General features: G+C 34.9%; 1 protein-coding gene across 1 annotated transcript in view; it reads left to right on the top strand.

Moving 5' to 3' along the window:
- Positions 1–18,532, top strand: part of LOC113523563 (cell adhesion molecule Dscam2-like) — a 224,877-nt gene that overhangs the window by 52,286 nt on the left and 154,059 nt on the right. Inside the window, exon 4 of the mRNA XM_052896763.1 lies at positions 1,153–1,187. Coding sequence (XP_052752723.1) covers positions 1,153–1,187 — 35 coding nt within the window. The remainder of the gene's footprint in view (positions 1–1,152; positions 1,188–18,532) is intronic.

Here is an 18,532-nt window from a genome sequence, read left to right as displayed (position 1 = left end):
TACTAAAAAAGTAATAGGATTTGTAGGCGCAAACATACTGATCCCTCCATTTATGATACGCTATGTATTTTATTTATATAGAGAATGCGAGAAAAACAATGAATCAGATAAAGTTAAAGGGAAAAATGATATTTATTTGACATAGTTACGTTTGTTTTTTTTTTCATGGCTGATAATAGCCTATGCTATTAGTATACATTGGCGGGGCACCAGTGAAGGATGACTGGTGAAGATGAAAAAGCAGGTCAGATAGCCCATCCTGACGAATCCAACTAGAATTAGCCACGATGGTTTCCAGGGGGAACCATGTGGAGGTCGACCTGACGGTATATTGCTAGTAATGGGACTATTCGACTCCATTATTAACAATCTCTTTCCTCCCTAAGAACCATATTTTATTATATACCCAACCAGGTCGACCTCCTCCCGGTTCTCCCTGGAAACTATCATGGTTAATTCCTGATGCATTTATCATGGCTATAATTTATTATGACTGGCCTGTTTTCATTCTCATCTATCACCCTTTACTGGTGCTCCGCCAGCGTATCCCATTAGCGCAGGCGGAGTTACCGTTACCATACCATTATCACCCATTAAAAAATATCGTCATAGTCGTAGAATACTGACGGATCTTTATATGTAATCTTTGTCAGATCCGTCAGTATTCTACGACTATGACGATATGGTTTTTAAGCCAAAATAACTAATTATGTCCTAATTAAAATTAGTTCTTTCTTGTAAAACTAAATCCACTTGTTATATTTGTGTTAATTACTTTTCTTCGTCGTTTCTTTTTTCGTTTTTAAACAACCCTACTACACTTTACTTATCAGACCTCGTTCTAGATTTAATATTATTTATTTATAAAACATGCAAAACATGCAGATGTTGACAATACAATATCGTTCGACATGTTTACCAGAGGGAGACTTTGTACAAAAGTCGATTGCTTGGGTACCTCTGTCCCATTCGTGTTTCAACCGTGAAGCAGTTGTGTTTGCATGGCTGTGTTTCGGTTTGAAGGGTGAGATATGGCGTAAATTAAAAAAAAAAAAAGACAATCTTCCATATTTCCTTATATTATTAATTTTACAAGTAAAATCTACCTATATCATCTGATATACAATAAATCTTTTATATATTTATTTCCAGGTCTGGGAGTCAACGAAGTCCAATACTTCCGAATGGTAAGTACGAAATGTATTTCATAACTTAATTAATATCCTGCATCCATTTTCATTCTGCCATGTTTTTTAAAACATGTCGAAAAAGGAGTCTTTGTACGTTTAAAGCCTTTGTATGTCTATGTTATCGTAACTGTAAAAGAAGTGAACTGTTTTTGATGTTTTACTTTATTTTTAATAATACCACTTATATTAACTAAAATAGAAGGCATCTAGTTAAATATTAACAGCTACCAGATAATCCGATCGAGACCAAAATGGTTTAATTAAGCGTAGAAATATTATCTGTTTTGTTTATATATTATTTAAGACACTCAGAATTCAAAGAAACCATATCTAATTACCCTCTTATTTATAAAAATGTCAAATGTCTCTTAAATCTATTCATTCGAGTACGGCGAAGCAAATAGGGGGTTTATATTTTAGGTCCCGACATAAAATCGGCCACCCCTTCCTTTTCCGTGGGTGTCGTAAGAGACGACTAAGATAACTTAATGGTCGAAGGATAAGCAGCAGCATCCTTTTTAAAATATCAATATCTAACTGCAGTTGCCAACCCACCTGCCAAAAGTGGTAAATGCTGGCAAAACCACCCCAGTGGTAAACTGCCATAAAAAATAGTCCTGTTCCTTATAAAAGTCTATGGAGGAGACTTATGTTCAGCAGTGAGCAGATAACGACTGATATGGTGATATGTGTATGGGTATTTATGTATGTGTGTATATATGTTCATCTTTTATCCCATAACTTCTAAATTACTAATCATAATGTGGTATCATTGGATGCATTTTGATCATTCTCTAGTTATAGAATATGTGACGTAAAATTGAATATGGCGCCCTCTATATATATAAACTGATGAACTTTACCATAAAACTTATGATCGATCATAGATTAAAACGTATTGTTTTATTAAAATGGTTAATATATGACTAGGGCTGTCTTCTGAGTGTTTGTATAAATATTGTATTAGATACATTAAAATTTATTACGTATAAGTTATTTATTTGATAGACTATAAATAAGGCTTTCATCCTCTTTAGGTAGATCAACCCTATTGTATCCTGTACTGATTTCTCATATAAGATTTTACCTACTGTGTCCACCCACGGAAAGAAATAAATTAAAGGCATCAATTATTTACAAATATGTTCAGAATAGGTTGTAATAATAGAGAAAATATATCTGTATTTTAAATTTTAAATTTAATCGAATCTACTGACAATGTAATTTGCATACTTTGCGTCCCACAAACTGCATAAATCCGGTTCTATCTAGTTCGTGGTTGATTTGGGAAGCAAGATTAATGAGAGAATTAAGAACTCCCCGGGGATTCTTCATTAAAACCGGGTGAAAATTTTGGGATATTAAAAATGAAACTATGTTATTCGTTAAAATTTAGACGGTCTAATTAAAATGTGTTGCCAACTTAAATAAATTTACTAGTTTCACTTTTCTGTGAACATACTACGAAATATAGTTAGAATATATTTGACTTTATGCACGGAATTATTAAGAGCACTCATATCAAAGTTTATTGAAGGGTAGTAAATTCAAAAATATAATATTTAATGTCCATTCTCATAAATACACTTATGGGGGGGGGGATTGCTAGTAATGTAGATTACCATTGCTAACAATATAACCAGTCAGGTCGGCCTCCACGTGGTCCCCTGCGGAAACCATCGTGCTGAATTCCAGGTGTATTCATCACGATGGACTAACTGACCTGCCTTTTCATCCTCACCAATCATCCCTCACTGGTGCCCCGCCAGTGCATACTAATAGCGCAGGCAGGGTTACAATTCCATTATCATCCATTAAAAAAAAACACATTTATGGGAATTAGCATTAAATATTATAATAAGATACTGAAGGATATTTCGGATCTGCCTTTAAGTAAATTTAAAATTGTTATTAAAAAACACTTATTGAAAAAAACCAAACTGCGGTTACCAACCCTCCTATTTAGGATGGCAACTACTGGCAAAACCTTCCTTATGGGGGAGGCCTATGTTCAACAGTAGACAGTGAACGGTGGATATGATGATGATGATGATATGATGATATGTATAATTTCATTGACTTGAAATTTTTGTAATTTTTTTTTAATCTTGTCGTTAATATTCATGGTATCGTCTCGCATTACTATCTTAAGTATTATAGACATATTCTTTATGATAATTTAAGCTTAAATTTAAGTAAATTTCCGTAAAATCCTCTTATTAAAAGCTTTTTATTTCTCCCTGGGGAGCTTAAATGATTCGTTAAGGCGTTAAGTATTTTTAAAGCGAAATTTAAATGAGGAAAAGCTCCTCTAAGCCGTAAGCACGCTGATTGGCTCGGCTGACTGTACCGACCGCCGAAATCCAGTGTGTACCAGATAAAACCGGATTTGTTCTGTTCTCCATATATATCAGGGTAAGTAAATGGCCAGTATTGTCACTGTGTTGAGTAAATGATCTTTGATAACATTTTAAATAAGGTATTATTTTTAACTATGTATTGTTTTCAACAATCAGAGTTTCGACGGTTTTTTAACCGACTTCAAAAGAAGGAGGTTCCTCAATCCTATTATATTTGTTTTTGTTTTTATTTATTACCTCATAACTCCATCAGTTATAAATCGATTTGGAAAAATCTTTTTTTTATCTGAAAGGATATATTATACTTATAAATTGATCCCGCAGAAAGTTTAGTTTTTAAATCAATATAACTGGCATTGCCTCATTTAACTTAGTATTTTTTTTTAAGAACACAATCTTAAATTACGACAGTACTGCGAATACTAGTAACAAATAAACATGTAACAAATCCTCACTAATATTATAAATGTGAAAGTAAGTTTGTTTGTTACTTTAAAGAGCTTTAACGACTTAACCAATCGCTATGAAATTTGCTATGCACATACTATATAAAATAGAGATAGACTACATTTTATTTTGACAGTTTATAACTGTTTAACAAATTAAAAAAATGCCACTTAATTGAGAATCTCATACTTTTTTGAAGTCGGTTAAAAAGGATAATACCTGAAACATACAAATGATACATGAGCCCCAAAATTCTGTTTCCACTATTTTATTTAGTATTTAAACATGATTTAAACATTAATCTACTCTTAACATGCAAATTGGGGATTTAATTTTGTTCCAGCAGGCATTTTAAAGTACCCACCGCTTTGAAATCTGATTCACTATTAAATTGGTCTGTGGAATTAACTCTTGGATATTAGAACGGTGTTATATTGAGGAATTTTCATTTGACCAACTTGAAAAAAGGAGATTATCAATTCATCCGCACTCTTTGTAGCTTTGTTACTTACGTATTGATTTTATATTAATTTTATAACAATTGAAGAAATATTAATTAATAAAACACCTCCAACACAGTTTTTTTTTATACACAGAATGGCTAGCAAGCTAACAACCCCCACAACAATGATGAAAGTGGTAACATCATCGCCTATACACACAGCAGTTTTTTATACACAGAATGGCTAGCAAGCTACCATGGACATAACAGAGGACATAACAGAGTACTATTTCGCCCATGATACCCCGTATGCGTTGCCATTCCTGAGGACTCGGATGTTATTCCTCTGTACCCGGTAAATTCACGCCATATCCCACCCTTCAAACCGAAACAGCCATGCAGACACAACTGCTTTACGGTAGAAACACGAATAGGATAGAGGTACCCAAGCATTCGACTTTTGTACAAAGTCTCCCTCTGGTGATTTAATGAACTATTATTACAGTATAATATTTTACAGTGTACAAATTAAGGAAGACTGTTACTTATTCTTATTATTCTATGTACTTTTAGAAAAATTATCACTTAGTTTACTTCTATAAAAATGCCTATCAAATTTATACATATTATAAAGGACAATACCGTGTCGGTCCCGGAATAGAATGGGCCACCCCCGCGGGTGTCATATGAGACGTCTAAATGAGCTTATGGCAGAGGGATGGGCAGCAGCGTCCCTCTTAAAATACAGATAATCCGATCGAAACCAAAATGGTTTAATTAAGCGTAGAAACTCCATATTATCTGTTTTGTTTATATATTATTTAAGACACTCAGGATTCAAAGAAACCATATCTAATTACCCTCTTATTTATAAAAACGTCAAATGTCTCTTAAAGCTATTCATTCGAGTACGGCGAAGCAAAATGGGGGGTTATATTTTAGGTCCCAACATAAAATGGGCCACCCCTTCTTTTCCGTATGTATCGTAAGAGACGACTAAGGGAACTTAATGGTCGAAGGATAAGCAGCAGCGTCCTTCTTAAAATATCAAAATCTAACCGCGATTGACGACCTACCTGCCAAGAGTAGCAACTACTGACAAGACCCCTCTTATGGGAGTGGCCTAATTTCAGCAATGGACTGTGGACGTATCATATTTTCACACAATTGTTCTTTTCACTTTCCTTTGGGATGTGTATATTTTAAATTTCCAAAACTAATTAGTTCCGCCCAAAAAAAATGCTAAAACTGTAATGTGTACATATTATAAAGGACAATATCGTAAAAGGAGATTAAAGCACTGTAGACAATGGCTGCTGTACCGTAAATCCATATAAAGCTGAATGCACACGGTATTCAGGACAGTAAGGTCAGCACACACGATCCGAATGTAATTTAACGCTGTGTCAGAGCTATACAACGTATGACAGATTTAATTATGTACAACAATGTGTTGCTTCCTGTACGAAACGATTTTACACCGTCCGATTCGATGCACGTATATTGTTATTGAGCGATTTGAAAAAACAAGCAGCTTTTCAATTCGGTTGTATTTCTTTTTTTTTTACAACGCAGGGGGCAAACGAGCATGCGGCTCACCTGATGGTAAGTGATCAAATATGAGTTTTTTGGAGACATAATTTTTAATTATGGTTTTTGCTATATAGACGACCCACCTGATGGAAAGTGGTAACTACCGCCGCCCATGATCACCCACAATACCAACGCCATTGCAGGTGTGCTGCCGGCCTTTGAAAAGAGAATATGCTCTTTTCTTGAAAGTTACGTTGTCGTATCGGTTCGGAAATATTGCTGCTGGAAGTTGATTCCAAAGAGTGGTTGTGCGTGGGAGAAAGTGCCTTGAAAAACGCCTTCCTTATAAAGGCGTCAATTTTAAACCGATTTGGAAAATTTCTTTTTTATCTGAAAGCATATACTTACATGTTGTACTTGTAGAAATTTTTTGAAAATCGATGTAGTTATTTAGAGTTTAAATCAATATAATTGGTTTTATCACGAATATATTACGAGTTTTTTTAAGACATAATCTTTAATTATGGTTTTGCTATATAGAAAGATTGAATTTTTTTATGCAACTTAGAATGGCAAATAAGCTGACGACCCACCTGATGGAACCGTCGCCTATAGACATGAACAGTACCATGGACATAACAGAGTTGAAAATATTATGTAAAAAAAAATATTATGATTTTCTCCATTGATTAAAATATGGTATTTACACCATTTTCTATACTCCCCATGCGTTGCCATTCCTGAGGACTCAGGTGTTATTCCTCTGTACCCAGTAAATTCACGCCATATCCCACCCTTCAAACCGAAACACAGCCATGCAAACACAACTGCTTCACGGTTGAAACACAAATGGGACAGAGGTACCCAAGCAATCGACTTTTGTACAAAGTCTCCCTCTGGTACCCTTAGTCGTCTCTTAAGATACCCACGGGATTGGAGAGGGTGGCCTATTCCATGCCGATATCACGCGGCAACTCAACATTGTTTCTTTCTTTCTTAGATATTATAAGTAAATTGGCATCGTTGTAATTAGTCAGTTCACATCGTTGCGGTCCCGCTGTGTGTAAGCCGCACGTCTTAGCCGGCGAAATTTATGCTCGCCCTCTGAAATAACTGACGCATGCGAAATTAGATTTACAACGTACACACAAGTTGATATAAAGATTTATATATATATACCGGCTTACAGTCCCGCTGGTATTACTTAATTTGCGCTTTTGTTAGCATTTTTGATTTGGTTCTAAACTCTGGAACCAAATCAAAAATCTCTCTTTCTCTCTCTATTCAGATAGAAGAAGTTTTTGGTAGAAGGTTAATGACATAATTTTATTTTTTGCGTCTGTGGTCAGTAAAAAAATATTTTTAATTATTTATTTTAATTTATACAATAAATTTATATATTTTTTTTATACAACTTAGAACGGCAAACAAGCTGACGGCCCACCTGATGGAAAGTAATAACCTTCGCCTGTAGAAATAAGCAGTACCGTAGACATAACGGAGTATACTGTTTCGCACACGATACCCCCCATACGTTGCCATTCCTAAGGACTCAGGTGTTATTCCTTTGTACCCTGTAAATTCACTACCATATCCCACCGTTCAAACCGAAACATAGCTATGCAAACTGCTTCACGGTAGAAACACGAATGGGACAGAGGTGCTCAAGCAAACGACTTTTGTACAAAGTTTCCCTCTGGTATAATATATAATATAATGTCATATATATAATTAGTATATCCCGGGATAGTATTCTCTACTCCCAATACGTCAACGCTGTAATTGGTATATTATCAGATATACTATCTCTTGTTTATTCAATTCTATTCTCTCGCATCTTACTACCTCAAAGAGCGATTTATATTTCTCGTTGAACTGCAGTCACGCTTCGCGTACCTCGAATAATGTTCGTCTAAAAACCTCTTTACATAGGTATGTATTTTGTGCTACACCAAGTCCTTCGCCGTATATATTTATATGTGTATGTATATTAAATATTTTTGTTATAATAAGAAGTTTAATAAATAATATATATTTGATATTTCTGTGCAATATAGGTTTTCTACTTTATGTACGTAAAAATTATTAATTTTGGCGTCATCTACCCACTTCTATCAGTTCTCCTTTAACCAAACGTTGTCTGTAAGAGATTGCTCTAGCAATAAGACCGCCATTTGTACCTTTGTGTATTTATTTTAATCTGTATTTATGTTACTGCAACACACTCAAATTATTCAACTGTTATTGTATATTTTTATGTTTCTGGTGAAATAAAGAATTCAGTTAATAAATAATTTGATTTTACTACAAAAATAATTTAAAATACTATATAAAGCGAGTTTTTTTTATGGATGAAAATGGTATAGTATGGTATAGCGCGGTAGTCTGCGCTGATGGGATACGCTGACGGAGCACCAGTGAAGGGTGATTGATGAGAATGAAAACAGGCCAATTAGCCCATCATGATGAATTCATCAGGAATTAACCATGATAGTTTCCAGGGAGAACCGCGAGCAGGTCGAACTGGTTGGGTATATTGCTAGCAATGGGATTCTCAGTCTCCATTACTAACAATCCCTTTCCCGCCATAAAGAGAGTTTTACAAAACTCGTACCAATTTTTTAAATATTGTTTAGTCAATTATTTTAATCCATCTCGCTGTTTAAATGCAAACAAATTCATTTAATTTCGTTTCAGTATAATAATGTTTATTTGTAATTATATCTAATTTAATTACAAATAAATTAATTAATTGTGAAGCTTGTTCCTTTTAAAATCGGTTGAAAATAATTGTGAATACAGAGTTCGAACAAAGTCGCAAATGGCTTCAATAATCAAACACAACAAAAAAAAAAAGCTTTTAGGAGAATTCATTACGATCTTTTATAAGCTTTGTGACTTTTTTCCACCAATAAAACTGATTGCCAATCATTGTGAGTACAAACGCAAATTTCAATCAGAAATACAGTCAGATATACAAATATTTTATATATATATACATTACTTTATTAGGCTGTATTATTTACAGAGTAGCTTGTTGTGTAGGTCCTGGCATAGAGTAGGCTAACCCTTCCTTTCCCGTGGGTGTGGTAAGAGCCGACTAAGAGCGCTTATGGTGGAGGGATGGGCAGCAGCGTTCCTCTTAAAACATCACTAAAAACCAAATTGCTGTTGCCAACCCGTTTGCCAAGCGTGACAACTACTGGTAAAACTCCTCTTATGGGGAAGGCTATGACCAGCAGTGGACAGTTAACGGTGATGCAACAGCAATGACAACAAAATAGTTTAAAGGTTAAAACAAATTTATGACATTTTTGATCTTTTATGAATAAAGAGAACATATATACAAAAATACAATACATTTTTTTTTTTAATTTTTATTACAGACTTTAACTATTCACTGCTAAACATTCCTCCTCTCCTCCTCCCTCATTGGGAGTTTGCCGGTAGTTGCCACGCTTGGTAGGCGAGTTGGCAACAACAGTTACACTGTGATATTGTTTTACGAAGGACGCTGCTCGATCGACTTCGTATGTGTACTTACTTATTACTACTTTTTTATATATATTTTTTATATATATATATATATATATATATATATATATATATATATATATATATATATATATATATATATATGAATTGTTTATATAGTTTCATTCACAGTTATAGTGTCCCAAGCAACGATCTAATAATTTGCCTAAAAATGCCTCGATTAAAAATAAAACATGTATCGCAAAACGTGCGTTAACAAAATAGCAGCCGGAGATTGATAGCTAATATGGAAGGTTGTGGAACTTCTGGTAGTAATAGTGGTGGCCAATCTTCGAGTGTTGGCAGTCACACACATACTAATGGTAGCGGAATTAAAATAATTCTAATTAAATAACCAGTGATAAGAACTTCCGCAAGATAACAGTTAGTTCAGTAAAATATAGATAGAGTGTATCCATACAAATACCTTAAAGTTCTGACAGGTAATAAACAAACAAACTCGCTTTCAAATATACAATACTTGTAAAGATAAGATCTTTTATTAAACACAGTTAAAAACAATGCACTTTGTAAATGCAAATAGAATCCAACTGCAGCTCGCTAACTATAAATCCTAGGCTTACGCAACCAAATCTGCACAATGTAATCCCTCAGTTTTGGCTAATGGCTTCACATTGTGCCAGTACCACGAACAGTACAATCTAGGACACAAATTCGCTACTTCAGACTAAATTCACGATGAGAATATGTAGATTTTTGTAAATTAAACCACTTGTTTATACTGCGTTTAAATTTTTCTTTAGCCCCTTTCTTTAGTCTTACTATTTTTCGGTTACGCCTTGACCAAAGACAATTGAACTTAATTTTTACTTGAAGCGGGTATATTTGTTAAATTAAATAAGCACATGTTTGCAGAAGCAAAAGAGCAAATACAAAGAAGCGCAAGATACCCTAAAAAACTAGTGATTAATACAATTTCTAAAACAAGCCGTTTATTAAGAAATTCCTATGTGATGTGTTTAAAAATCTTTAACAATATACCTACGGATATAAAGGAACTTCCATTAAATAAATTTAAAATTGTATTACGTAAATGGTTACTTAGCAAAATCTTTTACTCTGTTGACGAATTTTTCAAAAAAGAATACATAAATATCTAATACAGTTGTCGATGCATAAATTAATCAGTTCCTATCAAAATGGGACATTTGCATGCTATTCTGTAATGGCTAAATAGGCACGAGACTTTATGTAATGTAAGACCACCGATACCTACCCTATTTAATGCGAATAAATTTATTATTATTACTATTAATTGTAAATATTCCTCTCCATCCTAAGGTTGACTGGAAGAGAACGCTATTTAGCGAGAAGGCCGCTTATTGTTGCCTCGTTAGTTTGTTATATTTTGTACCAGCCGTTAACTGTCCATTACTAACTACATCACTAACGTAACCTGCCTCATAAGTTTTTGCCAGTAGTTGCCACGTTTGGCAGATGGGTTGGCAACTACAGTTTGGCTTTTAGTGATATTTTAAGAAGGACGCTGCTGCCCATCCCTCCGCCATGAGTTCCCTTAATCGCCTCTTACGACACCCACCTATTCTATGGCGGAACCGACACGGCACTCATTATCTTGCTTTTATGTAATTAAGTTTATAACCATACCATACGATATCAGCCGTTAACTGTCCACTGCTGAACATAGGCCTCTCTCTATTGGGAGGTTTTGACAGTTGCTACGCTTGGCAAGCGGGTTTTTTTTTAATGGATGATAATGGAATGGTAACCCCCACCTGCGCTATTGGTATACACTGGCGGGATACCAGTGAGAGGTGAGGATAAAAAGTTAGGTCAGTTAGCCTATCGTGACGAATTCAACGATAAATTAGTCGCGATAGTTTTCAGGGAGAACAACGTGGAGGTCGACCTGATAGGGTATATGTTATTGATAGCAATGGGGACTAACCTCCACATTACTAACAATCCCTTCTCCCTTGGCAGGCAGGTTAGCAACCATAGTGAGGCGGCGGAAAGGGTTTGTTAGTAATTGGTTCTATAAGCTCCATTGCTAGCAATATACCCTTTTAGGTCAACCTATGTGCGGTTTCGCCTGGAAATCATCGTGGATAATTCTTGTCGAATTCTTCACGATGGGCCAACTAACCTGGCTTCATCCTCGCCTATTATCGCTCATTAGAGCCCCGTCAGCGTATACCGATATCGTAAACAGGGTTACCATTCCATTTTCATACATTAAAAAAAATCGCAATAATACTTTGGTGATGTTGTAAAGGACACAGCTGTCTATCACTTTACCGTAGGTTACCTTAGTCGCCTCTTACGACACCCATGGGAATGGAAGGGATGGCCAATGCCGGTACCGTGCGGAAATTAAGATAATGTGATTAATTATTTATTTTGTTTGTGTATTATATTGTTAATTTTCAAAATATATATCATTCTTTGAAGAGAACAATTGTTCTTATTCATTCATTTATTCATTATAAAAGAAGAAAGTTCATTCGTATGAATTCTTTTCAACCGACTTCAAAAGGAGATTCTCAATTCGTAATTTTATATATATATATATATATATATATATATATATATATATATATATATATCCTTTTTTATCTGAAAGGATACTTACAGATTGGTGCTGTAGAATTTTTTTCAAAATCGATTCTGTAATTAAATTTTTTAACCTCCTACGCAAAATATATATCACATTGGATGTATCTGTGTGTGTGTCTGTGGCATCGTAACTTCGAAACGAATGGACCGATTATGATGCTTTTTTTTAACAAACCGAATTTATCGAAATGGTTTTTACTCCCTATTTATGAAGAACTGTCCAGGCGTTTCATGGTCGTCAGCTTGGGGTTTGCTTGTAATTTTGAATTTTATTTTTGTAAATTAAAATAACAGGTTTTATCGCAATTGAAGTTAGTTTTTTTAGGAACACCATCTTTATTTATTAGAGAGCAACGCTCAGTTGTTAAAAATAACATGTGTATAAGTTCAGGTCATCGCACAAAGTAAGTGTTTCCGAGAAGTCACCATTGTCCTCGGTTTACGACCATTACACGAAGTCACGATTAAAGAGGAGCCCAAGTCAACTAGCTTTTATATTATTACTAACTTTTACACGCGACTTTCTTCACGTAACCGAGATATGTTAAGCAAAGCCTGAGTGGAAAGGAGCATTAATTACATCAATAGTGCATACAAGACGAATTGGAACAGTATAGTTGTTTCTACTAAGAAATAAAATTATCAATATTTAATTATTTATTTTTCTCAAACATGCTTGGAAATGTGAGCATTATTTTGACAATCTTCTTCGAGATAAATCAAAATTGCCGTACTGGCCAGATACATGCGGGCAGCGGCCGGCAAAGGTTGTATGAAAATCCATATCTGTCGTGTTTTGCGGCCAGATAAATTACTATGTTAACTCATATCTGCCCTGTAATTTAAAAATGGAATGACCTTTTACTTCGAAACATGGCTACCAAGGAAGTAACTAATACAAGGTTTTATTTAAATTTCGAACTGGCTTACAAATAGAAAGCTGTTTATTGAAAAAAAACAAAGGCACATTATGGCGCGTGAAAATTTATTATTGTTCGTTATTCGTCATTGAACTTAAAAAGTAAAATTGTGTTTTTGATTTCCGCGCATTGTTTGAGAAAAGTACTATACAAGCCTTGGCCACAACTAGGCACTGATGGACTCACGTATGTGTGCCTCGGCTACGTCTCGGCCTACATTTGCACGTTCTTCCATCAATGCCTCAGTTGCTAGCTGCTGCAGTAATGTACTCTTATTAATCATAAAAAAAAACATTGCTCAAATTGTTTATCGAACTCCGATAGATTTACATCGTTTTCAATATAAACAATAAGAGCGTAAATCCAAATTAACTACAAACTAATTTATACATTAAACCCACAAACTGTTACGTAAATAGTTATGCACCTAGAGCGGGGAATTAGGCAAATGCAATCGGATTTGGTTGGCCAAATCTCTGGGATGCAGCTGTGCAGGTAGGATCGCTTCTGTCTCCAGTAAAGGATATTATAGCTGTTCGAATTGATACTAAAGTTAAAACAAAACTGCTTTCTTTCTCTGTGTATTTTACCTTGACTGCATTTTTATTTTTTTATTATTATAACTATTATATATTTATTTATATACTTTTACAGATGATGATGATGAAGTCATCACCATCATTCCAGCCGTTAATTGTTCACTCTTGAACATAGGCTTTCCCGATAAGGAAGTAGTTTAGTTGCCATGTTTGGCAGACGGAGTTAGGATTCTGGTGATGTTTTAAGAGGACGCTGCTGCCCATCCCTCGACCATAAGGTTTTATTAGTAACCTCTTATGGCACCAACGGGAAAGGAAGAGGTGGCCCCTCCCATATTAAGACCACACATGATGCTTCTGTACATTCACTTTTAATATGGATATTAGATTGGCTGGCAATGGATTGGTTATATAGCTAGAAGAACCGACAACAGGTAGGGAAGAAAGGTTCTTGAGTTGCGACCACGTACGGGTAAACGCAGTGTAGGACGACCCCCCACTTGATGGAGTGACAACCTGAAATGCATAGCAGGGAGTCAGTGGATGCAGATGGTTTAGGACCGTTCTTTAATGCAATCGATGGGGGAGGACTAAGTCCAACAGTGGACGGATAATAGCTGAAATGATAATGATAGTATATTATATATGATTTTTTTTTATACAACTTAGAATGGCAAACAAGCTGACGGCCCACCTGATGGAAAGTAGTAACCGTCGCCTATAGACATGAGCAGTACCATGGACTTAACAGAGTATACTGTTTCGCCCATGATACCCCCCATGCGTTGCCATTCCTGAGGACTCAGGTGTTATTCCTCTGTACCCTGTAAATTCACGCCATATCCCACCCTTCAAACCGAAACACAGCCATGCAAACACAACTGCTTCACGGTTGAAACACGAATAGAACAGAGGTACCCAAGCAATCGACTTTTGTACAAAGTCTCCCTCTGGTGATGATAATTCATATTAAGGTTACAATTGCATTGAAAACCGTCTCCACTGTTTGAAATTATAAGTAGATAAACACTTTACACGATACATTTACGATATATTATTATTTTTTTATTATTATAGCTTTTTTATCCATTTCAGTGGTCCCCAAGGGTAAAAGCCTCCTTCATCTTTTTCCACTTTCCCTTATCTGTAGCAATATTTGTCCAGTTTTTTCCTGCTGTCTTTATTACGTCATCTGCCCATCTCTTTCTTTGCGTTCCAACATTTCTTTATCCTGCTGGACCTCGCCACTTTGTTGTTTGGAGAGTCCACCTTTTATCTTTGTACCTCACTATATGACCTGCCCATCTCCACTTCTGTTTCATACTATACTGAAAAGCGTCTGTTATTTTGGTTTTCTTCCTATATTATAATAGAAAAAAAAATATATGATATATATATATATATATATATATATATATATATATATATATACGCAAATTAACAAATGAATTCATACAATCAAATTAATTACATTTTTTTTTATTAATCTGTATAAATATAGTAATTATACATTAACATTGCTTAGAATTATACAATTATCTAAATACAGCATGAAGCCAATTAAGAAGTTGTATATTACATGGCTGCGCATACAAAGAGCATAACATATGTGGCAAATGTCAGACTGGCGTTGGAAAGCAAACACACTTGAATATTTATGAACGCTGTCCTTATAACGAACCTTGGTACATTAGCTGCGCAGTCTAGTGTATTAGGGTTGTCACTTACATTATTAATATTGCCAAATAATTCATATCTCTTTTAATTATGTAAAATTTAAGAGTGCCGTGTGGTCCCGGCGTAGAATAGGCCACCCCTTCCTTTCCTGTTGATGTCGTAAGAGGAAACTTAATGGTCGAAGGATGGGCAGTAGCGTCTATCTTAAAACATCATCAAAAGCCTATCTTCGGTTGTCAACTTGCATGCCAAGTGTGGCAGCTACTGGCAAAAGCCTTCAGTAGGGGAAGGCCTTTGATCACCAGTAGACAGTTATGGACTGATGCGACATAGGAAAGAAAGAGGTATTTTTGTGATCGGGACCACACGGCAGGATAATCATCATCATCATATCAGCCTTTAACTGTCCACTGCTGAACATAAGCCTTCTTTTAGGGGGTTTTGCCAGTAGTTGTCACGCTTGGCAGGCAGGTTGGCAACCGCAGTTAGACTTTAGAGATGTTTTAAGATGAACGCTGCTGCCCATCCCTCGCCCTCCCTTAGTCGATTTTTACGACACCCACGGGAAAAGAAGGGGTGGTCTATTCTATGCCGGGACCACACGGCAGGATAATAATAATGTAGTAAAATTCCAGGGTACGCAAGCTTATGTCTCTAAGGTTGGTTAGGAATGGCAACGCATGATCATCCCTATGTATTTCTGCAATGTCCACGATGCTGTTCATGCCTTAATTGAACCACTATTCCTTAAACCTTTTTAATTAAGTATATTACATACTTCATTTTGAAAAGTGACAACCCTATGCAATACTGACGTCTGTCATTTTCCACAAACACTGCCCGCTTGGAGTCGTAGAATCGCAATTTCTAGTATCTATGGAATTTTAATCTAACAAATTCGTAATATTTTAGAACGTAAATCATTTTTTAGTAATCAACGACTATGATTTCAGATCATACCGAGTGTAAAATTATATTTTTTAAAGACTAAAAAATAACTGAATAGAGTGTATCATGAGAGGGTATCATGGGCGATACAGTATACTCTGTTATGTCCATGGTGCTGGTCATGTCTATAAGCGACGGTAACCACTTTCCATCAGGTGGGCCGTCATCTTGTTTGCCATTCTAAGTTGTACTAAAAAAAAAGAGGTTCGTTTGAATCGAAGCGTTTGGCGTTTCATTGTTTTTGCCCTATACCTAGCAGATAGACGTAGCAGATATATATATATGTATATGAGTGTACATAGATATGGTAATATTTGGTAATGTTAACCCTTATAAAACTACGATATCATCTACAGTCACTGTCGATAACTTTTAAACAATTCGTTAACAAAGTTTTGTTATAGAATAAGTATTTGCAAATGTTGTATGTACTTAAATATAAAATATACATTCGTTAAATATGTAGACAACGTCAAAGAATATTAAACTCGACTCAACTTCCTTTGAAGTAAAAGTTTGGACAAAGTCGAAAAACATTGATACATAGCACCTAAAAGTTCAAAACAAAAGGGGACTATCACGGATGCCGATATTTTCAACAATATTTATTTAGTATTTATTTACATTAACGTACAAAAATAACAAACATTCATTGTGTCCAATAATATTTTATATATTAAATATATTAATAATATTTTTAGAACTTGTAAAACTAACTCAGTTTTTAGCAAGTTTTTTTTTTATACAACTTAGAATGCCAAACAAGCTGACGGCCCACCTGATGGAAAGTGGTAACCGTCGCCTATAGACATGAGCAGTACCATAGACATAACAGAGTATACTATTTCGCCCGTGATACAATAAATTTGAAAAAAAAAACAGTTAAATTATTTCCTCATTTATCTCAGTTGAAATTGCATCCGAATAGGGTAGTAAAATCATAAAACGTGATTACAAGTTAAAAATGTAAATATTTAATTATTTTTATTATTAATTTATATGTTAATTAATATTATTTTTATTTAATAATATTATTATTTTTCTTATAATTAATTTTATTGAAACAAGAATGTGCTGAGACAAAATTTGCATGCCTTTAGATAAGGCGAAATGTGTAGATCTGTAAATTATTTAGATAGGTTATTTTTTTATTAAGTACAACAGAATTTAAACAACACAAGATATAAATACATAATATACTAGTTAAATAAACCAATGATGTCTTTATTTATTTATTAATTTTAATAAAAAAAAAACTTGATATATTCACAGAATTGTTATATCGGCTACGTATATATATATATAACAATATACCGAACCATCATTGGTTATAAAAAAACAGAGAATAACAAATTCTGGGACTGGAATTAAAAAAAAAAAAACAAAATCCAACAACGCAAAGACGAGAATAATCCGTCTCGTCGTCGAAAAATCTCGCTCGATTGTCGATCAATCTTTTCTCGCCACGTCAAAATAATCACCCGCGTCAACGAAGTCGCAACTTCGGCGAAGTTAGCTTTTGTTCGAGACAATCTTTGTTTATCGCTATCCGTGTTCACGAAACCACCCATTATATAAACTTGCAAACAATTCTTTTGTGTATTCCTGTTTAATATCAAATTCTGCGTACCGTCACAACAACAGCATTGTTGTAATGATTTGTTAGTTTGTTTAAATGGGAATTGGATTTGTTTTGAAGTTCTATAACTTTTATGAAATCAAATTAATAATTTTAAATTGTACATCGTAATAATTTGCGTTCCACAAAAAAAATTACTTCAATTTATTTATTTATTTATTTCTTCAAATGGTTGAACTTTAGACTCTCCCATTCTCCCAATACGCTCACTCAGGAAAGCATTGTACAATAATACAAATTATAATGAAATTGTTAGCAATGAAGTTTGACAGCCCCATTGCTAGCAATATGCCCTATTAGGTCGACATCCACGTGGATCCCCCTGGAAACCATCGTGAACAATTCTTGTTGAATTCGTCATGAAGGGCTATCTGACCTACTTCATCCTCACCTATCATCCCTCACTGGTGCCCTGCCGGTGTGTACCGATAGCGCGGGTGGGGTTACCATTCCATTGTCACCCATAAAAAAAACCGCAGTTAGGCTTTTGGTAATGTTTTAAAAGGGACGTTGCTGTCCATATCTCAAACATTAAGTTCCCTTAGTCGCCTCTTACAATAACCACGAGAAAGAGGTGGTCCATTCTATACCGGGACCACACGGCAATAGGCACTAGATAAAAAATAAATTGTTATAAATATACCGTAATTGCAAATACATATACAATTTGCCGTGTGGTCCCGGCATAGAATAGGCCACCATTTC

The sequence above is a fragment of the Galleria mellonella genome, unplaced genomic scaffold, assembly GCF_026898425.1.
Source record: "Galleria mellonella isolate WM207_F2 unplaced genomic scaffold, CSIRO_AGI_GalMel_v1 utg332, whole genome shotgun sequence".
In the NCBI taxonomy this organism is placed as follows: Eukaryota; Metazoa; Arthropoda; class Insecta; order Lepidoptera; family Pyralidae; genus Galleria; species Galleria mellonella.
This window is presented reverse-complemented; position numbering and strand designations above follow the sequence as displayed.